The 18452-nt window shown below is 39.8% G+C and overlaps 1 protein-coding gene across 1 annotated transcript in view; it reads right to left on the reverse strand.

Annotated features, from left to right (window-relative positions):
- Positions 1 to 18452, reverse strand: part of LOC106050753 (uncharacterized) — a 42163-nt gene that overhangs the window by 22236 nt on the left and 1475 nt on the right. Inside the window, exons 2-8 of the mRNA XM_056012022.1 lie at positions 15136 to 17675; positions 12187 to 12293; positions 10528 to 10624; positions 9057 to 9236; positions 6856 to 6906; positions 5325 to 5558; positions 1673 to 1911 (exon numbers count right to left, since the gene is read on the reverse strand). Coding sequence (XP_055867997.1) covers positions 1673 to 1911; positions 5325 to 5558; positions 6856 to 6906; positions 9057 to 9236; positions 10528 to 10624; positions 12187 to 12293; positions 15136 to 17675 — 3448 coding nt within the window. The remainder of the gene's footprint in view (positions 1 to 1672; positions 1912 to 5324; positions 5559 to 6855; positions 6907 to 9056; positions 9237 to 10527; positions 10625 to 12186; positions 12294 to 15135; positions 17676 to 18452) is intronic.

An 18452-nucleotide genomic window follows, 5' to 3' on the forward strand; every position in this document is an offset into this window, starting at 1 on the left:
CTGGGACAAAGGTATTGACATGGACAGTTGAAGCAATTTACCTGAAGCTCTGGGACAAAGGTATTGACATAGAGAATTAAAACTACTTCTCCTAAAGCTCTGGGACAAAGGTATTGACATGGACAGTTGAAGCAATTTACCTGAAGCTCTGGGACAAAGGTATTGACATAGAGAATTAAAACTACTTCTCCTAAAGCTCTGGGACAAAGGTATTGACATGGACAGTTGAAGCAATTTACCTGAAGCTCTGGGACAAAGGTATTGACATAGAGAATTAAAACTACTTCTCCTAAAGCTCTGGGACAAAGGTATTGACATGGACAGTTGAAGCAATTTACCTGAAGCTCTGGGACAAAGGTATTGACATAGAGAATTAAAACTACTTCTCCTAAAGCTCTGGGACAAAGGTATTGACATGGACAGTTGAAGCAATTTACCTGAAGCTCTGTGACAAAGGTATTGACATAGAGAATTAAAACTACTTCTCCTAAAGCTCTGGGACAAAGGTATTGACATGGACAGTTGAAGCAATTTACCTGAAGCTCTGTGACAAAGGTATTGACATAGAGAATTAAAACTACTTCTCCTAAAGCTCTGGGACAAAGGTATTGACATGGACAGTTGAAGCAATTTACCTGAAGCTCTGGGACAAAGGTATTGACATAGAGAATTAAAACTACTTCTCCTAAAGCTCTGGGACAAAGGTATTGACATGGACAGTTGAAGCAATTTACCTGAAGCTCTGTGACAAAGGTATTGACATAGAGAATTAAAACTACTTCTCCTAAAGCTCTGGGACAAAGGTATTGACATGGACAGTTGAAGCAATTTACCTGAAGCTCTGTGACAAAGGTATTGACATAGAGAATTAAAACTACTTCTCCTAAAGCTCTGGGACAAAGGTATTGACATGGACAGTTGAAGCAATTTACCTGAAGCTCTGTGACAAAGGTATTGACATAGAGAATTAAAACTACTTCTCCTAAAGCTCTGGGACAAAGGTATTGACATGGACAGTTGAAGCAATTTACCTGAAGCTCTGTGACAAAGGTATTGACATAGAGAATTAAAACTACTTCTCCTAAAGCTCTGGGACAAAGGTATTGACATGGACAGTTGAAGCAATTTACCTGAAGCTCTGGGACAAAGGTATTGACATAGAGAATTAAAACTACTTCTCCTAAAGCTCTGGGACAAAGGTATTGACATGGACAGTTGAAGCAATTTACCTGAAGCTCTGTGACAAAGGTATTGACATAGAGAATTAAAACTACTTCTCCTAAAGCTCTGGGACAAAGGTATTGACATGGACAGTTGAAGCAATTTACCTGAAGCTCTGTGACAAAGGTATTGACATAGAGAATTAAAACTACTTCTCCTAAAGCTCTGGGACAAAGGTATTGACATGGACAGTTGAAGCAACATACCTGAAGCTCTTGCACAAAGGTATTGACATAGACAGTTGAAGCAACATACCTGAAGCTCTTGCACAAAGGTATTGACATAGACAGTTGAAGCAACATACCTGAAGCTCTTGCACAAAGGTATTGACATAGACAGTTGAAGCAACATACCTGAAGCTCTGGGACAAAGGTATTGACATAGACAGTTGAAGCAACTTACCTGAAGCTCTGGGACAAAGGTATTGACATAGACAGTTGAAGCAACTTACCTGAAGCTCTGGGACAAAGGTAGACAACTTGGGGGGTACTTGTTTGTGTAACCTTCCACCCAGAGGCGCCTCTGCTGCAGGATTTGAAACTTGCGCTTGCTAGGAGCTTTGCTATAGGTTATGACAGGTATGTAAGATTTTTTCCCAAATTTCCATGAAGCTACTGATGAAACTGGCTGTACAGGCTTGTACATGACGAGACAGCTGATAACAGCTTTAGGTGACTCGTAGTAAGAGAGCTAAAGAAAAAATAGAAATAGTTGTTGTTTTGTTTGTTTTCATTTAGTTACTTTTTTATCTCAAGGAATTTTAGTAGTAATAAAGTACCCTGTTTTAGAACTTGCAATAAAAAAAAAAAAAGCTTTTATGTAGCGCTACTTTCATGCTTATAGCATGCTCAGAGCGCTATAGTCTAATTTCATTTGTAGACCAGTGGGGGTGCCTGGGAGAAGGTTTTCCGTGCTGCATTTACGCGCTCAGTAAATACAACTCTGCCCGAGTCGGGTGTCGAACCTCGAGCCCCCTTCATAGGTAGCCAAGCCAAGCCAAGTTCAAGTGTACTTGGCCTCTCGACCACGCTTCCCATGGAGTATACTATGCAAAGGTCATCTATGGAAGACGGTTAACGAGGGTGCCATGTGGCCAGCACAACGCTCAACCGACTTTACTGGCTATGTAATCAAGGATCAGTTGTGACTTTCTAAACGTCCCTTTGTAAGAAAATATTAATTATTTTACTGTATTCCAAGCAACGTTTTCGACGTCAGCCCACTAGCCTATTTTGGTGCCGGCCCACCAGCCTATTTTGGTGCCGGCCCACCAGCCTATTTCGGTGCCGGCCCACCAGCCTATTTCGGTGTCGGCCCACCAGCCTATTTCGGTGCCGGCCCACCAGCCTATTTTGGTGCCGGCCCACCAGCCTATTTTGGTGCCGGCCCACCAGCCTATTTCGGTGCCGGCCCACCAGCCTATTTTGGTGCCGGCCCACCGTGCGTTTGCCAAAAGCCTAACTAGTCAATCCGCCCCTCACTTTAGGACTAAACTATTTAAATGGGAAAGCACGCACACAAACATTATCAGGCATTCTCAGGGGTTTTCAACCTGGGGATCGAACGACCATTTGCCAGGAGTCGCCTAAGACTAACGGTAATTTCGGTTTATTGTCTATTTTCATTGGAAGTTTTTTGTCATACAATTTCTTTAGTGTTGTAACAAGCACATTAGTACCATAGATGGTATACATTAAAGATAAACTTTTTTTTTTTATTTAAGCACAAATTGTTTTTTTTTACTCTCAATAAAATTACAAAAAGCTTTTGCTATGTAAATACATCATGGATGTCAGATATATTCATTTAAAATTTGATTATGATTTTATAACATGAAAAATATTTAGGGTCTACCTAGGCCTATGAACGAAATAAATTTTACGGTTGGGGGGTCGCCGCCTAGAGGGGAATCTTATTAGTTTGGGGGGGGGGGGGCTGAGTAAAAAGGTTGAGAATCGGTGCTCTATATCAAACATTCTGTCTATAAGGCATTCTCTGAATCAAGCAATCTCTCTATCAGGCATTCTCTATACAAATAAATATGTATATCAAGCAATTTCTATACCAATCAATCTCTCTATCAGACATTCTCTATACCAAGAACTCTGTACACCAAGCAATCTGTATATCAAGCGATCCCTCTATCAGACATACCAAGAAATCAGTATATAAGTGTCACCAAATCTTGCTGTGGTAAAGAGTGAGTAAAAGACCACAGCCTTGTCATTACAAAACTTAAATTTCGGATACAACCAGAAATGTATTCCTCTAAAAAAGGCTAAACACGGCCAGACTAGCAGATGACAAAATAGAAAAGTCGCTTACAGATGCGAACGAGAACTGTCTCACGTCCACCCCTCTAGCTGAATCAAATGTAGATAGAAGCTGGCAATGCTTCAAAGAAGCTATCCATAGCACAGCATTAAACATACTCGGTCCTATGGAGAGAAAGCATCAGGACTGGTGTGATGAAAGCAGCACTGAGATCAGAAAACTATTAGATGAAAAGCGCAAGTTTCATAAACTGTATTCTGAACAAATTCCCATTCCATCAAAGATGTATTTACCAACATCAGTAAAAATGTGTACAAAAACAGTTACGCCAAATGCAAGATACTTGGCTAAGCAGGAAAGTGGAAACAATGCAGGAATTCGTTGACAAGAACGACATGAAGAACATCTTCCATGCCATAAAGAAAGTCTTTTGACCCACAAAGTCAGGCTCATCCCCTCTACTAAATGCTGATGGGATAATCCTATTGACAGATAAGGAAGAAATCCTGAAACAGCGGACCGAACACTTTGAAAAGGTTCTCAATACACCTTCCATCATAAATGAAGCGGCCATAGACAGGCTGCAGCAAGTACCAATAAATGAAAAAATTGATGACCTCCTACGCTAAAGGAAACCGATCTTGCCATTCAACAGCTCGCAAGTGGGAAATCCCCAGAAGCTGACACCATTCCCGCAGAAGTCTACAAAAAGGTGGACAAGCCCTGATTGAAAGACTTCAGGAGCTGTTCTTAATAATGTGTAAGAACTAACTAAATGTACTGACTTTAACGCACAACAAAACACAATAGCAGTAAAAACAAATAACTGTCCATAATAAGGAATTTCATAGCGACTGTTTAAAGTGTTCACCATCTCGCTCATAACCGACATTACATTGTTCCCAGAAGCTTGAAAAACATTTACTGACGACTACTTGTTTGATGTTTAATAATTCATATGGATTGCTGAAACTCATTCTTTGATATAGCTCCATAGCCAAAAGTCCAATAATTACTATCAATGAGTATAAATATGTGAGTCTAAATTATATTGTGTGTTTTAGTCTTATTCCACTTTGAGAGACGGAGACTTATGACTGGCACTGTGTTGACCTAACAAAAGCTTTAGACCAGCGGTTCTCAACCTTTTATGCTGGGCGACCCCTTTTTACAATCCCGCACTCTGCCGCGACCCCCCCCCCCCCACACACACATACAGCAATAGAAGAATAGACAACAACAATCCATATTTTCGATGGTCTTAGGCCACCCCTGGCAAAATGTCAATCGACCCCCCAAAGGGGTCGCGACCCACAGGTTGAGAACCCCTGCTTTAGACACTGTTAGCAGAGGTCTCGGGAAGATCATGTCAAAGTAACGGATGTCCACAAAAGTTCATATCCATGGTGAAACTATTTCTTGATGGCATGAAGGCTCCTGTTCAGGAACGCGGGGAACCATCTGAGCCACTTGAAGTATCAAATTAAGGCTGTGTCCGTTCTCAAGTAATTTATGTATCAGACATTCTCTATATCAGACATTCTCTACATCAGACATTCTCTATATTGGGCATTCTATCACATATTCTTCCTACTATACATTCTTTCTATCATATATTCATTCTAGCTTTTTCTCTATCATAATTCTTTTTATTAGACATTCTATCATCCATTCTATCAGATATTCTTTCTATCAGACATTCTTCCTAGCCTCTCTCTATCATAATTCTCTTTATCGTTCTCTCCATCAGATATTCACTCTAGCTTCTCTCTATCAGACATTCTCACTACCAGACATTCTTTCTATCAACACTAAAGTGGCCTGCTTACTGAAGGTGTAATTATATCCGACTTGGAAGTTTCCTGATATTTGAGATCCTCTGGGATTGCTGGTATCTCTTGGGCTTTCGTCTGGTCGATTGACCGTCTGCCCGACTGACGATGCCTGTAGAAATCTTGGTGTTTAGCATGGTCCAGTGATTTGGGCAGTTCATTATGTCTGTGTGGTTCTGGGTACTCCGAGGACTGACCCGGATGTTCTTTCACTCGTAATAAATCCGCCTGCTACTCACCACGTGATTTGAGAACCAATCAGAATGTTATAAACCAAAAAAAAAAAAAAGATATGTTTTATAATACTAGCTCATATTGGGGCTAAAGTAAAGTAAACTTCACCTTTCAGACCTTGCAATCTAAAGGGCAGATGATGTTAAGGTTAATGAGCAGGGTGTCATGTGGTCAGCACAACTTAAGTCAGGTACCCAATAGACGAGGGGGAGGGGGGACTAAAAATTCCGAAATTCAAATTCCCAGTCTCAACCAAGTTTCGAACCCAGGACCTCAGGTTCGGAAGCCAAGCGCTTAACCACTCAGCCACCGCGCCCCCTATTGGGATTAATTAAACACTAATTGTACTATTGTTTTCTTAGGGAAAAATGCTTATATTTAGACAGATAGATGCAAGAGATACTAAGACAACATTAGAAAGTAAATAAAACGACTTCGTCCAACCATTTCGTTTGTTCCCAGAGATATTCGTTTTATGAACACTTCATCTCAAATGTTCAGTTCGACCTTTAAAAAATTGTGTGCGAATAAAAATAACATACAAATAATTATAAACGGTGCGACAGAAATATGAACAAGCCCGTAATTCACACACACAAATACACAAGCTTAGGGACAAAGTCCTAAACACCCGCCTTTACTTTTCCCCAACTAATGTCAGGTACCCATTAGAGCTGGGTAGACTCAGAGGCGCCCAAGGATCCCGAAATAAAAATCCCAGTCTTCACCAAGATTCGAACCCGGAACCCCTGGTTCAGAAGCCAAGCGCTTTACCGCTCAGCCACCACGCCTCCAAACATACACATACGATCACAAAAAACAAATACACCCTCACAAACATAAATATATTATCACAAATACACACATACTATCACAGACATACACATACTATCACAAACATAAACATACGAGCACAAACTCACGCATACGATCACAAACACACACATACTATCACAAACATAAACATACAATCACAAACATAAACATATGAACAAAAAAGTATGCGAACAAAACCATAAACATACGAAAAACATACACATACGAACACAAACATACACATACGAACACAAACATAAACATACGAACACAAACATACACATACGAACACAAACATACACATACGAACACAAACATACACATACGAACACAAACATACACATACGAACACAAACATACACATACGAACACAAACATACACATACGAACACAAACATACACATACGAACACAAACATACACATACGAACACAAACATACACATACGAACACAAACGCAAACAAAGACTTTATGTCACCTTAAAAATTCTGGCCGACCCATCTCTCTTCTCTTTCAAATGAGGAACTTTCTGGTATAAAAAAATATGAAAAGTTCTGTTACAAAAAAATATTTCCAATCAAAGCGAAAGTACACATTTTCGCCCAGATCAGCTATTCCATGATTGTAATAGTTGGTATAGCGTTGAGTAGTGATGGGAACTAAACTAACTTTTAAAAGTGAAACTAAAACTAGTTTTCAACTAAAATAAAGTAGTTCAACTATTAGTTTATCATGAATTTCAAAAGATAGTTAAACTAAACTAAAGAAAGTTAATTAAACTATAACAAACTTTTTTATTTAGTGGGGGGGGGGTTGAACTAGACCTATATAGATATAATCATCCGACTGTATGCCTACGGTTCGATCTTATTCTTTTAACATTCTAGTAATATTTATCGAGAATAAAATCAGTATTAATGAATATGTTTCTTACATAAACGTATATATCTACGAACATGCTTGACTAGCCACGCCAGTGTGTTATTTTCTTGTCTGACCTCTCCAAATTAAGCAAACACTATTGTATAAAGCTTAATGCAGGTTAGTCTTACAGTATTGTCGACTACACACGTACAGTACACTAGGCCTACATGTGGTCATGTGTATGTCTAGCTGACCAGGTTGTTAAAATCAGTTGGACACAGTCTATTTACTTTATGGCCAGAGAGGGTGTGGATTAAGATTTTTTTTCTAGAGTTGGTTACCCTTATGCTTTTAGATATAGGCCTAGCTTAGACTTAAAAAGATCTCAATAATAAGTCTTAAGACTATAAAAGTGTGTACTTGATGTTCCTGCAGTTAAAAAAATATTGTTTGCCGCAAATGAATTGATTAAAACCACTAAATATTGGCCTAACTCACTAATCAGATTCCACATAGAAACAGAAATTAAACACCTCCACTTGGCTCACACAAATAATCTGAAAAACCTCATTCTTAATACTACATAGAAGCTTTTGGCAAAAAATGTTAAACATTTTAGAATACTGCTACTTTCAAGTGCAAATATTGACTCCCATAACTTCTACCAGGATCTTACTCTAGCCTCTTCAAATGCAGACTGTCTAAATAGTTGTTAACTGTATCATTTTTTTTGATAATCAAAGCTATTGATATCACATGACCAGAAAACAGGGAGTGCGTTTCAACCCTGACCACATGTTGAAAAGTTTTACAAATTTTAATTAAACTTTTTAGTTATTAAATAAATAAAATTAATTAAACTACGATTTTAACCAAACTTTTTTTTTCTAGTCAAACAATGGCCTTAAGTAATTTTTTTTAGTTAAACTAAAAGTTTCTAACTTTTTAGTTAACTTTTGCCCATCACTAGCCTTGACCTTTCCTAAACGTGGGAGCTCTTCTCAATGCGCGTCAGCAAAGTGAGTCAAGACTTGCGTTGTAGTTTGCTGAAGGTAGTTTTATTGTTGGTCGCTTGTACTTGTTAACAGACTAAGGTGCACTATTGCTGACTCTGAACAAATTAGGCTACTTCAGCTATATCTGTTTACTGTTCTCCCGCGTGATAGTAAGCACATTGGTTGACAGGAAATTGATTGATTGATTGAGATAGAGACAGATAGATAGATTGATTGATTGAGATAGAGACAGACAAATAGATAGATTGATTGATTGATTGAGATAGAGACAGACAAATAGATTGATTGATTGATTGATTGAGATAGAGACAGACAAATAGATTGATTGATTGATTGGGAGATAGAGACAGACAAATAGATTGATTGATTGATTGAGATAGAGACAGATAGATTAATTGATTGAGATAGAGACAGACAAATAGATTGATTGATTGATTGATTGAGATAGAGACAGACAAATAGATTGATTGATTGATTGAGATAGAGACAGACAAATAGATTGATTGATTGGTTGATTGATTGAGATAGAGAAAGATAGATTAATTGATTGAGATAGAGACAGATAGCTAGATTGATTGATTTTTTGATTGCCTGATTGAGATAGAGACAGAGAGCCTGATTGATTGATTGATGTAGAGACATGCAGATAGATTGATTGACAGATTGAGACACACAGACATGTAGATAGATTGCTTGATTGATTAATTGATTAAATGATTGATTGATTGAAATAGAGACAGATAGATAGATAGATAGATAGATAGATAGATAGATAGAAAAGAGTTGACTACACACTTACCCCCATGTCCACCTGACTTAGGGACACCTCTGACTTATCTACACTCTCCTCTTTTCGCTTCTTTTTCTTCTTCTTCTTTTTCTCAATGTGACGTTTCTTTGTGACCGGAGAGTTCGTGGCCGTGCTCTGACCATCATCACTACTGTGGGCCACTTTGTACAAGGGGTTACCATAGTAGTACTGAACAGAAGAATGACAGACAATTATTAAAGTACTGAACAGAATAATGGCAGACAATCATTAAAGTACTGAACAGAATAATGACAGACAGTCATTAAAGTACTGAAAAGATGGAACAAGACAATTCGTTCACTGACAATTCGTTCACCGACAAATGGTTCACTGGATAGTAACATATTGTTAATATTTTTTATTGTCTTCGCGTGTTTGATTGTCATTCTTCTGTTCAGTACTTCAATGATTGTCATTCTTCTGTTCAGTACTTTAATGATTGTCATTCTTCTGTTCAGTACTTTAATGATTGTCATTCTTCTGTTCAGTACTTTAATGATTGTCATTCTTCTGTTCAGTACTTTAATGATTGTCATTATTCTCTTCAGTACTTTAATGATTGTCATTTTTCTGTTCAGTACTAAGGTTTGTCTGTCATCTTTCTGTTCAGTACTCGGGATTGTGTGTCATTCAGTACTCAATGGTTGTGTGCCATTTGTCTTTTCAGCAGAAAGATGACATAGACCTTGACCTGTGGTCCGTGGAGAGAGACGGTGACCAAGAAAGCTATAGACAGCGAAAAAAGCTTTAGCCTCAGCTCTGGGAAAAAAAAACGTTCCAATTTTTTTTTTAATTGATTGGCTCCTTTACAGCCGAAGCGAATGCCACTTTTACCTGTGATATGTGTGGGTGGGGATGTCTCTTGAGAATAGGGCTCTAGAGCAGAGGCGTTGTCAGCAAAACGTGCGCCAGGGGCAATGTACATTAATGGCGCCCCCCCCCCCCCCCAATTTCCATAAACATCACATAGAAATGTAGGCTTATAAATAAAAAGTATTTAATAATAATACCAATAACATTAAAATGTATTACCTACAACAATTTTAATTTTTTAGGCGCCTCACTGCTTGTGGCGTCCCCCACTGAGGGTGGCGCCCGAGACACCGTGCCCCCCCCCCCTTTTTGTCCTCCTCCTCCATTACGCTTCACTACGACTGAAGGAGGCCCGCAACTATAGTGAGTCCAATAGTAATTGGTAGCAGTAGTGGTTGGAGTAACTAATTAACTTCTAATTTAGTATGAGTCAAAAGTACTCTTTCAAAGTTTCATTAAGGGGAGACAACTATAGAATTAGGGCATGAGTTGGGAAAACAATTTATAACTAGTAATATAAAATGTGGATTCGTTCATGTTCTTCGGTATAAAATTGAAAATGAAGTTTTTTTTTCCTTTAATATAGTTCTAGTTTTAGCAACAGTTATGGGCCAATGAAATGATTGGCATGCAGCAGTAGTCTGACCTTGGAGAAAGAATTGCCTGCCTCTTGGCTGTCATCATGGTCATTGCCCCTGGAAGCTGCTATGAGGAATTGATTCGTCCAGTCTCTTGTGAAGGAACTAAGAGAAAGGAAACAGTCACAGGCATGGTTAGAACAAAGAGAAAATAAACAGAGTTACAAACATGGTTGGAACAAAGAGAAAACAAACAGAAATACAGACATGGTTAGAACAAAGAGAAAACAAACAGAAATACAGACATGGTTATAACAAAGAGAAAACAAACAGAAATACAGACATGGTTAGAACAAAGAGAAAACAAACAGAAATACAGACATGGTTAGAACAAACAGAAATACAGACATGGTTAGAACAAAGAGAAAACAAACAGAAATACAGACATGGTTAGAACAAACAGAAATACAGACATGGTTAGAACAAAGAGAAAACAAACAGAAATACAGACATGGTTAGAACAAACAGAAATACAGACATGGTTAGAACAAAGTGAAAATAAACAGAAATACAGACATAGTTAGAACAAAATGAAAATAAACAGAAATACAGACATAGTTAGAACAAAAAGAAAATAAACAGAAATACAGACATGGTTAGAACCAGTATCTTCAACTCTGAAGGAACATCCGAAACATGTCAAACATTTGACAAAATATTTTTTTATTAATAGACGCTGATATATGTTGATAGTTTCTTTCACTTTCAGCTCTATACGTTGATAGTTTCTTTCACTTTAAGCTCTATATGTTGATAGTTTCTTTCACTTTTAGCTCTATACGTTGATAGTTTCTTTCGCTTTTAGCTCTATACGTTGATACTTTCTTTCCCTTTTATCTCTATATGTTGATACTTTCTTTCCCTTTAAGCTCTATACATTGATACTTTCTTTCCCTTTAAGCTCTATACGTTGATACTTTCTTTACTTTTGACACCAAATGTCGATACTCTTACATTGACGTGTCTTTATTTGTTTCCCCCTATTCTTATTTTTACTCTAATTTCTGTATTAACACCAGAATGTATTAAAATTCTTATACTTTTCAAGTCTATATGTTGATCCATTCTTTACTGTTTCTTCTGACATCAGTATGTTGTGGAAGATCGTAACTGCTGTTAGGCATCTAAACCTCGGTGGGCGTATTATATTTAACTTGCAAAACTTGAAATAATTTGAATAACTTTTTTGTTAACAATGATAAATATATATATATATATATATATATATATATATATATATATATATATATATATATATATATATATATATATATATATATATATATATATATATATATATATATATATAACATTTATTACAATATAGTCCACATCAACTTGAGATGACATGAAATACATGTAGTAGACTTGAGTCATAATATAAAATGGTCTTTTGAACTAAATTTAACTCACTACAAAAACACGTCTTTTCGCTCTGGCATTCTGGAGTCGTCTGTCCTACCCAAGACAGCTTACGACAATACCGCTTAGCTTGCGTCATTCACACTGCATAGCCACCGACCAATCGCTAACTTCTTCTCACCGTCATCATAGAAACATATAAAGACTCCATAACACCGCCCAAGGAGGGCTCTGACCTGCCTCGGCACACCCCTCCATTTAGATTCCTTTTTTAGCCTTTCGTCTCCACTCCATTCCTAGCTTACCTGTAAATATCCATCACACTCTCGTCTTCCTGGGGGCCTGTTTCTGCTTTGTGTTTCCCTTTGTGAACTGGGCTTCCCTTTGTCAGCACTGTACGTCTTGGAGGTTCCTAGGGGGAGTGAAACAGACATTGAGCTGGATAGTTCTTGCTATCAACGACCATGGCACACCATCTAAAGATAGTGCTTGCTATCAATTTAGATATATATACATACGACAAACAACATCTGGAGTTTAGACCACAGGCAAACATCTGGAATAAAGACAACTGTTTGGGGGGGGGGCGGGGGCTCAGCAGTTAAGCGCTTGGCTTCCGAACTTCTCGGTGATTGTGATTTTGAATTTCGAGATTTTTAGGGCGCCCCTGAGTCCACCCAACCCTAATGGGTACCTGACTTCAGTTGGGCTAAGTAAAGGCGGTTGGTCGTTGTGCTGACCAAATTATACCCGGTTCGTTAACCGTTGGCCAAAGAAACAGATGTCCTTAACATCGTCTGCCCTATACATCGTAAGGTCTGACAGGGGAACAGACAGACAAACATTTGGAAACAAATAGGTCTTAGAAATAGTCATCAAGCTACAGTGGAATGCTTAAAACTAAACAAGTTGAATATAAAACAAGGTTACAAATATGGTTTGTGTGGAAACACAAACTCAGAAACGGCCCCCGAGTTAGTTCACGCAGGCAGGTAAAACTATCAACAACCACAACCCTATCACCAACTATCAACAACCACAACCCTATCACCAACTATCAACAACCACAACCCTATCTCCAACTATCAACAACCATAGCCCTATCAACAACCACAACCCTATCTCCAACTCTCAACATCCACAACTCTCTATCTCCAACTATCAACATCCACAACCCTATCTCCAACTCTCAACATCCACAACCCTATCTCCAACTCTCAACAACCACAACCCTATCTCCAACTATCAACAACCACAACCCTATCTCCAACTATCAACAACCACAACCCTATCTCCAACTATCAACATCCACAACCCTATCTCCAACTATCAACATCAACAACCCTATCTCCAACTCTCAACATCCACAACCCTATCTCCAACTATCAACATCCACAACCCTATCAACAACCACAACCCTATCTCCAACTATCAACAACCATAACCCTATCAACAACCACAACCCTATCTCCAACTCTCAACATCCACAACCCTATCTCCAACTCTCAACATCCACAACTCTATCTCCAACTATCAACATCCACAACCCTATCTCCAACTCTCAACATCCACAACTCTATCTCCAACTATCAACATCCACAACCCTATCTCCAACTCTCAACATCCACAACTCTATCTCCAACTATCAACATCCACAACCCTATCTCCAACTCTCAACATCCACAACCCTATCTCCAACTCTCAACAACCACAACCCTATCTCCAACTATCAACAACCACAACCCTATCACCAACTATCAACATTCACAACCCTATCTCCAACTATCAACATCCACAACCCTATCTCCAACTATCAACATCCACAACCCTATCAACAACCACAACCCTATCTCCAACTATCAACATCCACAACCCTATCAACATCCACAACCCTATCTCCAACTCTCAACATCCACAACTCTATCTCCAACTATCAACATCCACATTTCTATCTCCAACTATCAACATCCACAACCCTATCTCCAACTATCAACATCCACAACCCTATCTCCAACTATCAACAACCACAACCCTATCTCCAACTATCAACATCCACAACCCTATCACCAACTATCAACATCCACAACCCTATCTCCAACTATCAACAACCACAATTCTATCTCCAACTATCAACATCCACAATTCTATCAACAACCACAACCATCTCCAACTCTCAACATCCACAACCCTATCTCCAACTCTCAACATCCACAACCCTATCTCCAACTATCAACATCCACAACTCTATCTCCAACTATCAACATCCACAACCCTATCTCCAACTATCAACAACCCTATCTCCAACTATCAACATCCACAACCCTATCTCCAACTATCAACATCCACAACTCTATCTCCAACTATCAACATCCACAACTCTATCTCCAACTATCAACATCCACAACCCTATCTCCGCAAATACAAAACTAAGAGAGTATGCGTATCTCAAGTGTTGTCGATATTATTGTATTCTCAGGCCGACTAACGACATTATATAACACTGTACCGAAATGTACTAATATTATTGTCATCATCATAGTGTTAATATTCAAGATAATCAATGAACTGATATTGTCCAATGTGAGCCTGGCCTAACTGATGTAATTATTATCTGATTAAAGGGCCAATATCTTATTCAGGGCCTCGTGAAATATATGTACATTTTATTGTTTGGTTCAGTTCAATGTCTAAATACTCTATTGAATCAATTATGTAATTCGTTTTTAATATTATGTATAATAATAATAAAAATAATAACAATAATAATAATAATAATCTTTTTGGTTTAACGCAACTCTCAGGCTTATAGCTAACTCTGCGGCGTCTGCGCTATGGTCCAATCATATTTGTGAATCATTTAAGGGGAGACTATCTAGTTTCCGTGCCGCCTTTTCAAAAGCAATATAAACTCGAGCCTCCAGCGTGATTTGCCACTGAGCTATTCAAGTGCTTACAAATATAGAAGATTTTATCTGACGTTTGTTAGTTTAAAATATATAGAGAGATTGTTGAAACGGGTCGGCCGTCGCTGTTTTAGTACATTGTAAATATTTAAAAAAAAACAACTAATTACGACAAATTGATTAAATAATTGGTTAATTTTTTAAATTGTTTATTATCATCAATATGTTACAATTTAGCAAAGTCTCAACTTCATCCAAGAATGAGACAGGGGGAGACGTGTCAAAGATTTTTTGGCCAGACAGACAGACAGACAGACAGACTAACTTCATACTAGCTCGATGAATACTTACAATTTCCAGCCGATGTCTTTTCCCGCGGTTGTCGAAATTCGTTAAAATGAATGGATCTTCGTTGGGGCTCTTATCCACATCCTTGTATTGGGACAGAGAAGAGAGGGTCTCGGGGACCAGGTTGGAGTTGGTGTTGAGGGATTTCTTGGGCCTCGCGTCTTCATTGTTGCCGCCGCTGTCGGAATGGCAGAAGTCTGCCGATTCCATGACGTCGTGCTTGAACGCGTACCTCACGCTTTCGCAGTCTGTCTGGCTGAGCGTGGTGCCTTCGCTGTCATCGTGGTAGTTCTCTCTCTGGCGGGAGTGGGTCTGGATAAAGCAAGGAGACATCATGGCGTGCTGGACCAGGTCATGGTCGGCCAGATATTGCTCCTGCTTGTCGAGGTCACTTTCGAAGAACTGATTTCTCAGCCTAGGGATCGGCCTAGTAACCTTTACAGGAGACTGCTTGGCTCGGAATCCGAATCGATTAATAGCTAGATTATCCTCATGCAATCCCTGATCGTCTTGGAGAGGAATAAGATCGTTATTTGCCAGCTCCCTGTCACTTAGGAGCTTATCTTCCGAGTCTGAGAGGTCCTTGTCCAAACCTTGGAACAGCTTTATCCTGATGTCTTTCGGAGATTGCAAGGCTCTCTTGCCTAACCTGCTAGATAAACGTGCCGGGGATGATGTAGCCCGCTTTTCAGCCTTTTCTGCTGAAGCTTCCTTTCTGGTGCTGTCTCCGATCTTGGGCACTTCCTCCTTTGCGGTGTTCTGTGCGACGAATGTTCCCTGCGCCGATTTAGTAACAGTAGGAGAGACAGATTCGTGCTTCTGGATATCCACGTTTGTCAAATCTTCAGCATGATCAGAAGACGCCTGTTTTGTGGTAAAAGCATCTCTCTTTTTAGCCTTGTTTTGATATTTACTCACGCTAAGCTTGTCGGCAGGTATTTTGGTCGGCAGTTTGCTGGCCGAAGATCTGGAAGCTCTGACGGATAACGTTGTAGATCTTTGATCATTGATGCTCATGCCACGTCCATCTCCAGCAGTAAAGCCAATAGTCGAAGCAGTTGAATGCATGGCGCCAACATCGCCGCAGCTGTGGTCGACTTTTGTGTCCTTACAGCTGCTATTGACCTTGCTCTTCAGAAGCTTCTTCTTTTTGTCGACCAGCCGTTTTGGTTTTGTGGTTACTTCTGGGTTAGTTACTTTCACAGTGGTAACCCCGGTCTTTGGTTTCATTTTATCCAGCCCTGACTTCGCCTTGAAAACGTCACTTTTATTGTCTCTATTCAAAGTGGACTTCAGTTTGTTAGTCACCACCGTACATCCGGTGGCTTTGGCAGAGTTCAGGACAGATTTCAGTTGGTTCTTTTTGTTTTTATTAACTATCTGAGATCTGCGCGGCGTTGGCGGGCGACACGAGCCCCCTGTGAGGACAGTTTTGTCTGCTCCTGTAGTAGGTGTCGGAGGAGGAGTGTTTTTTAAAAAGTTCATGTACCTCTCCATGGCGTTACCCTGAAGGTCACTTCTGCTGGCACTCTGTTGACTTTCGTGTTTCGTGTCCAGCTCGTGAAGCGTCCGACGTATTTCTGCCCGCTGCAGAGTGTTGGAGGGCGCATTGGTCACCGATCGGCCCCCGTCGCTTTTTGTCTTGGACAGGGTCTCGTGTACAGTGTAGGGAGAATACGCGAGGCTAGCTGTGGTCAGTCTGGGATCGTATCGTTTGCTCCAATCCTTCTTGTGGACAACAAATTTGGACTCGTTGACGGGGCTCATTTTTGTGCGAGCGATACCTCGTAAGCTGGTTCTAAGCGGAGAAGGCGTGTCGGACCCAACCTCGGTCATCAGGTTCTGAGAAGGGGTTGCCCAGCCATCCAACAGATCAGAAGAGTCTACTTTTACCTCAATCTCTCTGTTCTGCTCATCGCTAGCGTGATCCTCGCAGTGGGGACCAGATTCTGCGACAGGTGTTAATGGCTTTACTCCCTCTTGACTCTCATATTGACCTAAAGGCGTCGCTGATCTCTCCGCTGTGTTTGATACAGCTGTATTATTGGTAGCATTCGTCGCTTCTGGGAAATTTTCCATCGGCTCGCACACAACCGTCTCCGGTTTGGGTTCGAATTTAACCGGACTAGTAGTAACCAGCGGGGACAATGTGGTCTTGTAGCTCGGCGGAAGTGACGCATTCTTTTCCGGTGAATCCAGCTTCGTCGTCTCCTCTTCGCAAACTGCCGGGCCGATTTCCCGAAACTGTTTCCTCTCTTTGGCACGTGGTCCATTCTCTTTAAGCTGATTGGCCGTTAAAGAGCGCCTCTCAAATTTCGTTATCAGCTCCTTCATGGAGGGTTTGGGGAAGTAGCTGCTGTGGCTCAAGTTGGACTGGGACCTGGCGGGTTTGGCATCAAGGCCTGTGTCGCGGCGCTCGGCTGCACCCACTGTTGTTTCGTTGTCTCCGCCGTGCTGTGTCAAGGAGTGGGCGAATCTTTTCGATGTCGCCTCTTCCGCCGTCTCTGAGAGTATTGTGGAATATGTTTCTGGGTTGATGGCGTCTGTATGAGAAATGCAAGGAAAAAGTAAAAGATAATTACTTTAATTACGCGCTTCGCATACTCATGTGATCTAGATCAGTGATGCCTAATCTAATTCGACTTGAGGGCCATTTTAATTTGAGACACTCATGTTGCGGGCCACATGACCAAAAGGGTACAAAAACAAAATGAAATTGACCTGAAACTATTTGATTAGAAACATGAAGATCTAGTGCTTGCATTGTTTATTGGGAAGTTTATCTGTTTCTTTACGCGTCGAAAAATGGCTCAATTTCTCTACTTCAAATGTGAACACCATTGTAGCTCATTATTTTCTGGTCTCTTTTGGTAAATCTTCTCGTCAATACCGCCATATTTAATTCCTAATGACGTTTTTTTAAAACAACCACATTTTATTTTAAAAAACAAATATGTTGGCTTATTATCATGTTCCACAAAAAAAAAAAATAATGATAAAGATCCGTTCACTTTTCCTGAAAGATTCTGCATTCAGAATCCACTTATAGCCTAGTTTTTTCGGCACTCCCATTCCATAAAAGCACAAATGTTAAAGGTCATGGTACCTATCTGACATCCAAAAAGAAAAAAGGCCCCTAACGTAGGCAAAGATACATTTTTAAACTTTTTTAGGGGGGGGGGGTGTTCTACACTTTGTGCCGACATTTCGGCTGGACGGATGGAGCCAGTTCGCGGTCCGGATTTGGCCCGCGTGCCGTATTTTGGGTATCACTGATCTAAATAATTGTTCAAGTGAATGTGAGGGATTATCCTTAGATC

Source organism: Biomphalaria glabrata, chromosome 15 (assembly GCF_947242115.1).
Source record: "Biomphalaria glabrata chromosome 15, xgBioGlab47.1, whole genome shotgun sequence".
NCBI lineage: Eukaryota > Metazoa > Mollusca > Gastropoda > Planorbidae > Biomphalaria > Biomphalaria glabrata.